This window comes from Argopecten irradians, chromosome 1 (assembly GCF_041381155.1).
Source record: "Argopecten irradians isolate NY chromosome 1, Ai_NY, whole genome shotgun sequence".
NCBI lineage: Eukaryota > Metazoa > Mollusca > Bivalvia > Pectinida > Pectinidae > Argopecten > Argopecten irradians.
In genome coordinates this window covers 27791648-27806430 of record NC_091134.1, presented here as the reverse complement: position 1 = coordinate 27806430, position 14783 = coordinate 27791648, and the positions used below count along the sequence as shown (strand labels likewise).

The 14783-nt window shown below is 37.0% G+C and overlaps 1 protein-coding gene across 37 annotated transcripts in view; it reads left to right on the top strand.

Annotated features, from left to right (window-relative positions):
• LOC138322797 (uncharacterized) overlaps positions 1–14783 on the top strand; it is a 180124-nt gene that overhangs the window by 89234 nt on the left and 76107 nt on the right. For all 37 annotated transcript variants that reach the window (XM_069267086.1, XM_069267047.1, XM_069266915.1 and 34 more), the window contains 25 exons: positions 89–304; positions 668–710; positions 902–1062; positions 2031–2198; positions 2494–2749; positions 2932–3092; positions 3329–3502; positions 3902–4105; positions 4241–4283; positions 4622–4785; positions 4927–5103; positions 6495–6747; positions 7044–7216; positions 7463–7639; positions 7938–8147; positions 8342–8384; positions 8782–8948; positions 9306–9482; positions 9658–9867; positions 10128–10170; positions 10707–10870; positions 11137–11310; positions 12162–12371; positions 13178–13220; positions 13502–13665. In XM_069267086.1, coding sequence (XP_069123187.1) covers positions 89–304; positions 668–710; positions 902–1062; positions 2031–2198; positions 2494–2749; positions 2932–3092; positions 3329–3502; positions 3902–4105; positions 4241–4283; positions 4622–4785; positions 4927–5103; positions 6495–6747; positions 7044–7216; positions 7463–7639; positions 7938–8147; positions 8342–8384; positions 8782–8948; positions 9306–9482; positions 9658–9867; positions 10128–10170; positions 10707–10870; positions 11137–11310; positions 12162–12371; positions 13178–13220; positions 13502–13665 — 3975 coding nt within the window. The remainder of the gene's footprint in view (positions 1–88; positions 305–667; positions 711–901; positions 1063–2030; positions 2199–2493; positions 2750–2931; positions 3093–3328; positions 3503–3901; positions 4106–4240; positions 4284–4621; positions 4786–4926; positions 5104–6494; positions 6748–7043; positions 7217–7462; positions 7640–7937; positions 8148–8341; positions 8385–8781; positions 8949–9305; positions 9483–9657; positions 9868–10127; positions 10171–10706; positions 10871–11136; positions 11311–12161; positions 12372–13177; positions 13221–13501; positions 13666–14783) is intronic.

Below are 14783 nucleotides of genomic sequence, written 5' to 3'. Positions count from 1 at the left end.
GTGGCACTTTGTCCAAGTCATTGTTCAATTTATCATGTTGTCTCTCCCCCGAAAACCTAAACGAAAGTGACAATTATAATATTTGTAGATTGTGTTACGTTGCCTGAGCCGCTGCCCGACCTTTCCTCCTATCCTGTTAGCTGTGTACTCCAAGGCTCCTGTACAAGCTGGTTCTGCTGTGTGGAGCTCTCCTTTGTCCTGCAGAACTTCTTCATCCACTTTGATATCCAGCCATGTGACCTGATTTTATCCATACAAATGGAGGACTTGAATGTGAAGGTTCCTCTCCTGGATGATCTAATAGGTAAGAACTTGTCTAAATACAAATATACCAAAATTGTAACTAAGAGAACATATTTACAATATGTCTAATAAAAAATCTTACCTATTTTTTTTTCTTCTACATAACTGTTGTCAAGGAAATCTTGCTTACTACTTGTCTAGAGGTTAGCAAAAATTATATTCAGGTTCTCCATGTGGGGGTCTGAAAACAATTTAATATGATTTCAAGTTTCATTATCAATAACAATGAAACAGTAAATCATATATTTTATCACATTGTAATTGTTCTGTCAAATTTGAAAACATAATGTTTTTTCTGTCTAGTTAAAATAAAAAACATGAGAAAGTGCTATCGAAATATCAAAATATGAATGTTTAATTACAGGGAGACCAAGGATGTTCTACTTGAACGGTGTTCTTAGAGCAGAGTAAGTTAACAATTGATTCATTTTACAATTTATTGTCAATTCTGTTGTCCATGTATATCCCTTCTTTATCCAATACTATTTGCTAATTCTGTGGACTACCCATACAATTCCACATAAGGTTTGGCAATGTAAATGTTGAGTGATTGTTTGATGCCACTATGTTTGTTTTTATTACCATTACAATTACACAGCTACACCATATACAACCTGGAGAGTGAAGGAATGTACCTGGTGAACTTTGACCTCTCACTGTGTTTCGAGACAAGTTCCTGTGAGTGGACGGCTCCAATTTTGAAGAACTCTCTCCTGCCCAAACAGTCATGTGATTGGAACAGACCAATGGCTGATCCAGGTACTGTTAAATGCTGATTCTGCGGATCGTAATTTAAGTTTTGGGCTTTTTCACATTAGAAAGGATTAGAGCAAAATATGACGTTGTTGAATTATTTTTGGTCACATCTTCTGTAATTTTCTTATAATTAAATGTGAGCTCAATAACTTGGCACAATCAGTAATCAACTTGCTATACTAGTGCTCTTTGTGTTATAATGCTGAATCGTTCATGAATTATGGGCTCTATATTTAGTATTTTATACTATGTTAGTAAAGTTATTTTGCAATGTTAGATCATCTGATGACCTTTTGTCATTTTGCATTGCCCATCGTCAAGGGCCGTCAACTGTGCGTAAATTTATCATTCAAACAACTTCTTCAATAACCAAAAGGCCCAGGGTACTGATATTTGGCCTGTAACATGCTGGGATGAAGGGCTACAAAGTTTGTTCAAATAAATGAATTTGACATTTATTCAAAAGTTTGTTCAAATGAATGACCTTGACATATATTCAAAGTCACAGGGTTCAAATAGGCTAAAATCTTTAAACGAATTGTTGTTAAGAACTTAGAGGCCTAGATATCTGATATTGGGCCTGTGACATGGTGGGATGAATGAAGGGCTACCAAGTTTCTTCAAATGAAAGACCTTTATCGCCATTCAAGGTCACAAGGGTCAAATAGGCTAAAAATGTTAAACAACTTCTTGTGAATAACTAAGAGGCCTAGACACCTGATATAGGGCTTGTATCATGTTGACATGAAGGGACAACATGTTTATTAAAATGAATGACCTTGACCTTCATTCAAGGTCTAATTCATCAAATATATCAGAAACTCCTAAAAATTCTTCTATTAAAAGAGTTATTTTGTATTGCCTGAATTGTTTGCCACTACTATATTCTTTGAGGTGTTGTATTGTGCCAAGTCAGATGACCATTCAGGCCTATTGGCCTCTTGTATAATTTTTCATATTCTTTCTGGCAGGATTCTCCTTGGCGACATGGAAGTCATCAGTAGGAGCAGGAGCGGTTCTTACTGAAGTTGAGATAAGCAGACTTCTAAATGTTTTGGAGGTCGGACTGTACCTGTTAGAGACACCATGTAATGTTTCCACCTCTCCATACACACCAGCCGTGAATGGCTGGAACACTAGTAAGTCATACACGCATAATTATAGAATTAATTGAAATAGAGCTATGAGCTTGCTTGGTTTGGATATCAATAGTTTAACTGACCTGTACATTTTAAGCTTGGACTGCATTTCTTACTTTTGTACCAGTATATCACAAAAATACATGAAAAAAATATTTTCATTACTTTAAATCCTGCAAATATTTATATTGTTATCCAAAACAAATTTAATCAGAATGCTTCTGCTTTACTGCTACTGCTATATGGATCAAATTTAGATCAAAAGGCTTCAAATACTGATTCTTACATTACACAGCCTGTACAGAGGATGTTGGGACCCTGCCGACCCTACCCCTCGGGACAAGTTGTCACCTGTCTAGTTTGTGTACAGAGATAGACTGTTGTTCAGACGTACCCACCATCCAACGCAACATCCACTATAAGGTGCATGTGGATACATGTAAGAAAATGCTGTTTGTCGGGATCGAGGCGGTAAAAGCGGAGATACCTCTATTTGACTACAAGATGGGTGAGACATGGTACTACAAGATCAGGGGCACCTTCATCATCAGGTAAGTGCAACTACAAGTAATTAACACCTGGGGTTAATAGAAGAATTAGCATATATATTCCAAGGGCAAGCATCAGACTAGGAAAACTAGTCTAGGGAAACGGGTTTACGTAAAGTTGTGAGTTAAGCTGATATGAACATAGTCAAATATTTATTATATTGTTTATTTTTGTTTCTTTTCAGCTACAACATAGTGGACCTGTTTGGGAGTAAGAAGTTACGAGTGTCCGTGTCTATCCAGTCCTGTTTCACTGCCGGCTCGTGTGATACTGCCATCGTGATACTGGACAGTGTAGAGCTACCCAAGCCTTTATGTGACTGGGACTATGGTTATGCTATCACAGGTAAATATTATTTAGATATCCATTTTGTTGCTACTCTGATGGTGGATTATTCCTTATCTTCAGTGTTCAAACTAGGGGTTGTAATACAACAATCATAGGTATGATATATATTGGTATACTTTCCTGATATATATATGACATGAACCAAATTTATGTTGTCTTATGTTTCATTGACCTTTCATTGACCTTTCATATGCATTTCACTGATTTTAATTGAACTATTTTTACATTTTCAGGATTTTCCATTGACAAATGGCGACTAGACAACTCTGTAGAAACAGATCAGTCCCTAGACCCGTACCAAATAGCTCGGCTGCTGAGGGAGACGGAAGTATCAACATATCTGTATGACAATGAGTGTTCCTTTGCCTCTGGGATGTTTAGTAGTGCTATTGATGGCTGGCACAATGGTACTAACATTTTACTATTAATAAAGTCATTCAAGTTCATGATGTTAAATTTTTAAAAACTTGAATTATTTCATTTTAATACATGAACTAAACTACATTAAGCCAAACTTTTTAGCTGTCACTTTGTGTGAGAATGGCCTATTTTCTTGAAACAAGAGAGTTCAAAAATGAAACGGTCATATTATGTGACTGAAATCAGTTTGTAGTTCATATGTTACGTACCTTGAAGAGGTATCACAAAATTAGAAAATTTGGTTTTTGAGGGGGGTAAACCAATGACTAAGTATATTGTAACAGCTTAGCCCCACACAACTATGAAAGTCATCACCCATATGTGGAGGGCTGGAGATAGCATATCTCTCAAAATGTTTGTATTTGTAATATGTTATTTTGCCACAGAATGTCCGACGGTTCAGCCCCCTAATGTTGATGATGCGACCTGTTATCTGTCACCGGATTGTACAGAGATGGAGTGCTGTATGACGGACATGGTCACCAACAGGAACATCCACTACTATGTCAGACTGGATCCATGTGCCAATGAACTCAATATCGGCATAGAGAAGCTCGCCTTCAATGTGTCTCTGTATGAGTACAACTGGGGTAGGTCCAAGATCAATATATGTTTTTGTTTCAGAGTTCTGTATTCTCCAATTAAGATATTCTTGAAAATTGTTTTTGTGAAAATGTTTATTTGTTTGTTATTAAGACATTTCTATGACCTCGTGTTTTGAACAGGTGAGATGGAAGAGCTAGATATTGGTGGTGTGTTCAGGATTGGGTAAGTGTAATTATAATAGGGATTTATAGAAAGCCATACAGTATTGCCAAAGCCTGTTGCATTCTGCCCCGATTGATGGAAAAAATAATTTTTCATTTTATAACTGAAATCCGTAGTTATTTCCCCTTTTATACTGATTTCCTGTTTTGTAGAGTGACCATACAGGACCTGACCCACGAGGATATGTACTTTGTCAGTGTAGATCTGAGTTATTTCCCCTTTTGTACTGATTTCCTGTTTTGTAGAGTGACCATACAGGACCTGACCCACGAGGATATGTACCTTGTCAGTGTAGATCTGAGTTATTTCCCCTTTTGTACTGATTTCCTGTTTTGTAGAGTGACCATACAGGACCTGACCCACGAGGATATGTACCTTGTCAGTGTAGATCTGAGTCTATGCTGGGACAGCGCTGCCTCCTGTGGTACGGTGGTAACCGTCCTCGACAACACACAGCTCCACAAACAAGTGTGTACCTGGGCTAGAGGCTTCCCTGAGGCAGGTGAGTAACCATGTGGTATCCATGGTAACATACCAAAGATGGTTCGTGATTCATGACAAATTCCAAATGATTATTTCAAGTAAATAAGAAACATGAAATTTGAATAGATGTATAAAATGTTTGTGTTTTGTACTATTTCAGGGTTCTCCCTAACACAGTGGTTCAGTGACACTGGACATGCTGTTGTATCTTCACTGACTGGAGATGCCAAGGTTGATTTGATGGAAGTCCTTGACCTTCCTCCCTACCTTAACGACCTTGAGTGTGACATCACTGGACCTCCATACTTCCCTCAGGATTCCCTCGGATGGAACATCAGTAAAAAAATTTGTTACAGGAAATGATAAGAATTGGATCAATACCATATTATTACTCTTCTGTGACTGAGAGTAGATTATCCAAATCTGATATTCTTCTTTCAAGTAAAAGCTTTTGACATGCAAAGATAACTTTGAAAACATTTGATATTTCTATTATGACAAAAAGTACTATTGAATGATATTCATGCAAAAATATCCCTTTGCAAATTGCATATTGCAAATTATTGTTTTTCTGGATTTTTTGCCACTTTTCATTGGTCAAAAACACGCCACGTGCTCACCGATAAAAAACTATATTGCACGATTTTTCCGGAAGTAGTTTATAGAAAAAGTATATTGCACGGTTATTTTTAGATAACGTTATCATCTACGTTACCAAAACGCTTTGTGTTCCTTGCGCTTTGACACAAACGCTTTGATGACCTGAGTTTGAAGCGTAACCACAAAAATGTGACAGACGACGTTGATTGTTACGGTTTCTATCAAAGATGATAATGACTTCCAGCTGAAGACTACAGTTTAAACTTTCAAATTTTCAACATAAACACGGTAGGAGAGTAGGAAATAATCGAGTAACATTCATTAAGCATCTGGAGCCATTGAATAGTGAATACGTTTGATATTTATTTGAAAATTTCCACCTAGACTAGTAACAACATTAGGCCGAATTAAGCTAATCGTACAGTATGTATACGATTTTTATTTTACGAAATGGAGTACTAAGCATAATAGAATGTATGTTCATGTCAATCTGAATCTTTTAATATATGTTTGGCGTCGAAGTTGGATTATTTCAACGGAGAACAAACTACACATTTAATTGACTGTGTCCGACATGGAACTACAGGTATAATCGAGTACATGTACATGTATGCAATTGACAAGATTGCATGTACCGGGTGCATGTAATAAAAGCGTGAAGTGCATCAATTGATACTGTTTTCGTATGTTGTTCTTAAATTAAACATGTTACAAAATCATAAGATTGTAACTGTCATAGCAAAGCAGAATTTACAATGCGATGTTTATTTAGATTTGCACTAATTTCAAAATGTAAAAATATCCAGAAAAATAATAAAACAAATATAGCATTTTGATTTCGGTCAATACATGGTTATATCGACTACAGAAAATGTAGCGACATGTATCGACCTCATCAAAATGCTATATTTGTATATTATCTTACAGATTTGGAAAATACCTAATCTGTCTAAAATATTTTGGGTGAAAACATTTTCACTGGCATGAAATGGGATGGGGGAGTAAATAGTATTGCCCATATTCTTCCTATTTTGTCCCACTTTGAAATCATATTGACACATTGTATGTACCAGTACTGACATTTCTATATACACATATTTAAGCTTCTATTTTGTTTGATATCTATAGGCTGCAGCCATCCAATATCTGTACCGGACCTCCATGACGACGTTAACTGCCATATCGGTGATACTTGTGGCTCTGTGGACTGTTGTGTGCGAGTGACCACACTTGGGCGGTACATGCAGACGTACATCTATATAGACCCCTGTACGTACGACCTCACCGTCAGGATAGAGAAATTTGGGTTTACCACCTCCTTACATGATTACACCTGGGGCTCGACACGTCTGCTGTATCTCAACGGAGTCATTAGACTAGAGTAAGTATATCATTTCTTTCAGGAATAGACATCTACATAAGCTAGTCTTAAGTTTACCAATGTCACCTGAGTGAATAATGAGCAAAAAAAAAAAAAAAAAAAAAAAAAAACATGTCATCATATTTTGGTACTATATACTCAGTTATAATGTATATTGGTCGAAATGGTTGTGATTCCTTTGTTGTAATCAACAAATAATTGTCACAGCTCTATTGTGCCTATAAGGTAATAACCATTAATGTACTTAAATACTTGATACAAGGGGAAATAATCAACATGTCCTATTTTGTGATTAGGCTTTCTGTGGATGACCTGTTTTACCAGAACCAGTTTCTCCTGAGTCTGTATGTCAGTGTTTGTTTTGAGTCGGCCGGCCCATGCGTGATTGATCGGTCTGCTATACTAGAGAACACTCTGCTAGACAGACTTCCGTGTGACTGGGAAACAGCTCTAGATCTCAATGAGCCAGGTTAGAATTCATTTTAAATTGCATGGTAACAATTGAAGTCCTATGGAACAAATGTTTTAAAACAGTCATTATACTATGACACTTATTGAACTAAAAATCATGATTCCGATATTTGATATTAATTCTTCTACCACAAAAGTTATAGGAAAACAATCATACAATATATAAATTTAAAGAAGAAAACATTTAAACAATTGAAAGGATATTGGATAATATCTTGACAAATGATAGTATTGTTCATATCAGATTTTGACATTACGGAATGGAGAACTACTAATGGGTTTCTTAACTACGATGAACCCCTTCCTCTGTATGCTCAGTCCCAGTTGATGAACAGGTTTGGATTGTCGCGATACATGAAGACGACTTCCTGCTCCAAAGATCTGGCTCCTTACGATGCTGCATACTACGGATGGGTTAGAAGTAAGTAATAGTACACAAAGTAAAGTAGTTAAAAAAATTTCTTGATCTTGGATAACAAAGGTTTAAAGTCATCAATGTAAAATTTGACTTAAAAATAGGAATTAATTTTCTCTGTACAAATATAAAAATAAAAAATGATAAACCATACCTATATTATAATGTACTTTTACCACAAAGATTTTCTTCTGAAAGTTATGTGAAATGTTAACTAAGATCAATACATTACATGATGAGGCAGGTGCTATAGGCTACAAATTAAAATGTGAAAGTAAACTAAATGAATGGTTTTGTTTTACAGACTGTTTGACACCGGTACAGACTCCATCTCTGTACGACGAGACCGTATGTGTGTTAGACGTGGATTGTAACGGAATCTCATGTTGTACATACGTACCAGATCTCTCCAAGTCGTTCAATTTCTTTGTTAAGATTGATTCCTGTAACTACAAGTTTACCATCGGCGTGGAAAACCTTTCCGACAATATCACCACCTTCAACTTTGACTATGGTATGATTAGCTTAAATTATCATTTTGGAAGTGGAAATAAAACAAAATAATGAAAAGTTCTCTTTGCTGTCAATAATTTTAAAGAAATTAATAATAAAAGCTGCTGATTTCATAATGAGATTTATGATGTGTTTTAACTTGTAACCTGTCCTTCCTTGTTGCATTTTCCTGTAGTCTGAATTTTCTCTCTTCAGGTGAAGTGAAGCATTTCTACTTTGGGAGAGTTTTGCGCATAGAGTAAGTTTGATAAATAAAATTGCATATACCCTTCAAATGCTACACTTTCGGTATGAAGCTTAAGATAGATTCTCATTGGAATCAATTTTCATCTGCTTCCACCATAACATTGGCAATGGAGGGAGGGGGCATATTAGTGTTAACTTGTCCCTTGTTCCTGTGCCATAACATCCCATCTTGTCTCATTCCGTTACATCACATTGTGTCTCCTTGGTCTTCATATGAAGACATAACTGTCTGACAGACATGTTAATGTCCTTAGATTTATCTGTCATGACTCAAAGTTGTAATTTTGCAGTCCAAAGTGAATGGAATGATGGTAAAACCAGAGTAGATAACTCTGCTTCGAGAAGAAAAAATATAAAAAAATATCACTAAATGATTATGTGTTGTACAGCTATGTGTTGGACAACCTAGAGGGCGCCCATGACTTCCTGCTTAGCCTGAACATCAGCGTCTGTCTCGGGGCCAATGCTACCTGTGACTACCAAGAACAGATCCTTGCCAACACCAGGCTACCTAAGTCCTCTTCCTGTGTCTACAACGACGGATTTGCGATCTCTGGTATGTACTGGCTTTGTATCTGTAATACCAAGTTCCAATTTCATGCATACATGTTTGATATATTTAATTGATATCTCAATGAAAAAATTAGAAACACTTGATGCAAAGTTCTGCTTTCAAAGAAAAACAAATCATGCTGCTCAGTTTCACTGAGAATAATTGAATTGAAAATAAAAGTTTCAATTCAAAAAGTATTTCTAATAAAGTAAATGCAACATGGTCATAGCTTTCTAAACGAAAAGTTGGAAACATGAAGAACTATTTGTGAATTATCCTCTGTCCACATTGTGGGCTGTTCTATAAGGAGATAAGATGTACGTTTTACAGTAGTCTGACATTGTTAATCTTTCTCTGCAGGCTTTTCCTTGACTACATACCTCACAGATAAGGGTATTTTACCGGGGGCGACCCCAGAGGATTATGTGCTTGCCCAGCTAATGAAGGACATGAAGGTGTCACCGTACCTAAACAATGAACAGTGTGACCTTAATGGAGGTCATTACGCCCTTAAAGATTCAGATGGATGGGTGCATGGTAAGTACTGGTAAAATGTATTTAAAAATGATAGTTTGAGAGCTTGTTGAATCTGAATAACCTGTTTAATTGGTAGTATTTTAAGAGCAAAGATTCACTGTAATGTTTAGTATACTTGGACAATTAAATATAGAAATATGGTTCTATGTATTGCTGACCTTCATGTTTGTTGTAGATTGTAGCCTTACCACTGCTGTATCTTCGCTACCTCCACACATGGGGTGTCGCCTGAAATCGGACTGTACATCATTTGAGTGCTGTATGAACGTCAGTAGAATTGGTCGTAACTTTGCTGCCTCTGTTGAAATTGACTCATGTGAATCCAAACTCAGTATCAGTATTGATAGATACTACAAAAACATAACACTTTTTGACTACACATTTGGTGAGTAAAAGGAAAAAAATGTGCCATGGTTACATCCTATCAAAAACTGTTTTGTGGTAGTGACAAATTCATGATGATGATGATAAAAAAATGATATTAAATATATGTAGACAGATAAAACTTATCAATCAATTAAAGTATATGATCTATGTGCTTAGGAAATTAAGATAAAAACATTTTTGTTTTAAAAATGAAATTGGAGCATAGAAGATTTGTATACCATCATTTCATTGCTTTCCACTTCCATTCAAATTGTGTAGGTGCATGGGACCACTTCTACTTGAAAGGCTTGATCAGAGTTGAGTAAGTAAACTTAATTTTGATCTGTAACAAAGAATAAAATAAAGCTCATGTGACAAAGTATCACAATACTGTCATAAAGATCTTTCAGTATTTAAAATGCATGATTTTATCGGTTATTAAACAATAATAATCTCCCCTTGACACAGATCTGTAAAAAAGTGTCATTTTATCTTCTGTTGTACATGAGCTCTCTTCTGTTTTCACTCATCTGAACAATAGTGGCTTTCGTTATTGTATGACCTTTACAATAATTATCTCCCGTTGTTACTGATAAAGCTGTAGTTATCTCCCCTTGACCCTGCTCTCTGCAATAGTTATCTCCTTTTTGTCATTTAATTATTAGAACTATTTTAATCAATTTTAACCTGATTACTTAAATTTAAAACAGATATCTTCCTTGTAACTAACCTTTACATTGCTTGTAATTAATTTATGCACCAATTATCTCCCCTGTTTAGTAACCTTCCTAAAGTTTGACAAAGTTGTCAAAGTTGGCAATTTGTTGCTATAAATAATCTCCCTTGTGCCCTCCACAGCTTTGTGCTGTTTGACCTTGTACAGGACAGAAAGTATCTGATCGACCTAAACATCAGTGCCTGTCTGGAGACGTCCCAGCCGTGTGAGTTTGTAACTGAAATATTCAGGGACACTGCTCTCATCAAGAAGCCCTGCCAATGGTATACTGGCTTTGTGGATCCAAGTAAGTCAATTTTATATCATTTATTTGTCAAGTTCTCTTGTTTGAGTGTTCAGTTTCAATATTTTAAGTTTTCTATATGTCTCTATGATCTCTAATTATTATTTAATCAGTATGTAACAGATTTTCACTTTTCATACTATGTTTAGTAGATAATGATGTGTATCCAACTAATAAGTATTGTTTTTCTTTGTAACCTTATTGGGTATGTATCTTTTCCTATAGTAGCTGCTGCTTGGATAAACACATTCACTTTTGTCTTGTTTTAGACTTCTCGTTGACCAGCTGGGCCACTGATAGGGGACAGAATCTAGCCTATCCTTTGTCTGAACTATACCTGTCCCTACTGAAGGAGTACCTAGGGATCTCTGTTTATCTACAGGAGGATGTGTGTGACCTTAGCCTCGAGCCTTACTCACCACATTTAGACGGCTGGAAGGATGGTAAGTCTGATTACAGTGACTAATGTTATTATTGACATTTTACTGTTAACAGCAATTCATCTATACATTTACTATAATTTGCTCCTTCACCAAACTGTCACCCACAAATAATTGCCTCTAAACTCTTTAAGGTGTTAAGCATAATACCGTAAAACCTCGTTATATCACCAACCATTTTACCGCCAAATCCGCTTATCACCATCAATTTGTTCAGAACAGATTTCCCTCCTTATAAATACACTGGTTATATTGTAGATGTCGAAAAATACACATTTGTTGACTGAGTTTGAGGTCAACATGTGTTATGATGAACTAGACAACCAAACTGTTGCCTGAGACCAGAGGCCGAAGGCAATAGTTTGATCTGAGAGTATGATAGGAAATAAAATAACTGTGAGTGTATGATTGGAAATAAAATAGCTGCAGTCATTTTAATTTTGAAATAAAATATTACAAAGAACGAATTCAAAATGGTGTGATCAATCAATGATAAACTAGGTCTATTTGGCAGAAGGTCGGAGCATTGATTAAAACAAGGTGATTTTTGGTCTGGTTCTGTCTGGGTTTTTTTCACTACATACAGCCATATGCCGATAAGTAATGAGTGCCAGTTTGGTTTAAGCACTTTCGTCAGAAGTTGCTGAGTGACGCATACTAATGCATTGTGACGTCATGTTAATGTAAGCAGTCAGCATTTCAATGTTGACCGCTCAACATTTTACGGGCGCAAACATCTGAAATATTGACTCATTTTACTACAGAATAGTTTCAGGAATACACAGGTATAACAACATCTAATGTTGACCTTTAAACTTCTGTACCCGTTTGACCCTGAATTTTATTGTTTACAGAATGTGGAGTAGACTATAAGGTGGATCTGCCAGACACTACCATCCACTGTTACGTGCCGTCCACCTGTGGGGCTGTGGATTGTTGTACGGAGGTTACACAGTTGGACACGACCATTCAGACGATGGTGGAACTGGACCCATGTAACTTCACCCTGACCGTTACCATAGAGAAGCTCTCCTTCACCATCACTCTGTTCAAGTACCAATGGGGTAGGTCACTCTTTAGAGCTGTTGATGATCTTCTAGGATAAAATTATGTTAATAAGTGAGACAATCTGATGTTTTTATGCAGAATAATGAATTGATTTAATATTACATGAACAATTATGTAGAAAAACTATTGTGCTAAGGTTTTTGTGTCGCCTGCAACACAAGTGCGACACTTAGGTATCACTATGTCTGCATTGTCGGCATCACATATCAATGTGAATTCAGATGAGTTTGATAATGATCAACATCTGTCAATATCTACAAGAGTTACAGGATTTTAAAATTGTCAAAACAGATAAATTCATGGTTTCCGCTCGATAACTTTAGTATTTATTGTTTGATTTTACCCAAATTTGGTTTATAGCTTTATATTAATGAGATCTCAGATGGGTTAGATACTGGCCTAAATCCGTCAATATTTGTAAGAGTAACGAGACTTTAAAATCGTCAAAACAGATAAATCCATGGTTCCGCTCGATAACTTTAGTATTTATTGTCCAATTTCAACCAAATTTGGTGTATTGCTTAATATTAATGAGATTTCGGAGTGAGTGGTTTGATACTGGTCAAAATCCATCAATATTTGCAAGTGTTACGGGACTTTATGATTTAACCTATTTATTAACAATATTTTCAACTGTTAACTATTTTTTGTGATGTTTTAAAACTGCTGTGCAGGCGACACATCCACTTCCATGGAATTCTTGTTAGTGAACAGGCAACCTGAAAAAATGGGCCTCCTATAGTATTACTGATTATAATAGAATTATCTGATGGGAGTAAAGAAAAGTAAAATTCCGTTTCAGGAACAAATCAGACTATGGACTTGTATGGTGTCTTCAGACTTGAGTGAGTACTGCTGTCGTTTATCGAAAGTTGACAGGTTTATAACGGGTCTTATGAATAATTAACGAATTGAATGCTGTTTATGAGAAAGCTGCTTACAATTCTATTTGACTGTTAAATATTGTTTTCTGCTTGGTTATCATTAAGTTCTATAGTAACTGTAATATGACTAGATTGATGGTATCTACTTATGAAAAATTGTCCTTTATCATTACAGTTCAGAATGTCATTGTATTGAGTGGCTGTTACATGCTTGGGTTAATGACTATGTACCTGTTTTACAGTTTTAACATAGACAACCTGTATGAGGAGAGAGCCTTCCTGATCAATCTGAATCTGAGTCTGTGTTATGAGGCGGGACAAGCCTGTGATGTTGTTATACCTATCATGGTCAATAATCTACTTAAGAAACAGACCTGTGATTGGGGCACAGAGTACAGAATTCAGGGTAAGATATGAGGCACAGAGTACAGGATTCAGGGTAAGATATGGGGCACAGAGTACTGGTTCCAGGGTGAGATATGGGGCACAGAGTACAGAATTCAGGGTAAGATATGGGGCACAGAGTACAGGATTCAGGGTAAGATATGGGGCACAGAATACAGGTTCCAGGGTGAGATATGGGGCACAGAGTACAGAATCCAGGGTGAGATATGGGGCACAGAGTACAGGATTCAGGGTAAGATATGGGGCACAGAGTACAGGTTCCAGGGTGAGATATGGGGCACAGAGTACAGGATTCAGGGTAAGATATGGGGCACAGAGTACAGGATTGAGGGTAAGATATGGGGCACAGAGTACAGGATTCAGGGTAAGATATGGGGCACAGAGTACAGGATTCAGGGTAAGATATGGGGCACAGAATACAGAATTGAGGGTAGATGTGGGGCACAGAATACAGGATTCAGGGTAAGATATGGGGCACAGAGTACAGGATTGAGGGTGAGATATGGGGCACAGAGTACAGGATTCAGGGTAAGATATGGGGCACAGAGTACAGGATTCAGGGTGAGATATGGGGCACAGAGTACAGGATTCAGGGTAAGATATGGGGCACAGAGTACAGGATTCAGGGTAAGATATGGGGCACAGAGTACAGGATTCAGGGTAAGATATGGGACATGGAGTACAGGTTCCAGGGTAAGATATGGGGCACAGAGTACAGGATTCAGGGTAAGATATGGGGCACAGAGTACAGGATTCAGGGTAAGATATGGGGCACAGAGTACAGGTTCCAGGGTGAGATATGGGGCACAGAGTACAGGATTCAGGGTAAGATATGGGGCACAGAGTACAGGATTCAGGGTAAGATATGGGGCACAGAGTACAGGATTCAGGGTAAGATATGGGGCACAGAGTACAGGATTCAGGGTAAGATATGGGGCACAGAGTACAGGATTCAGGGTAAGATATGGGGCACAGAGTACAGGATTCAGGGTAAGATATGGGGCACAGAGTACAGGATTCAGGGTAAGATATGGGGCACAGAGTACAGGATTCAGGGTTAGATATGGGGCACGCTGAGTACAGGATTCAGGGTAAGATATGGGGCACAGAGTACAGGAT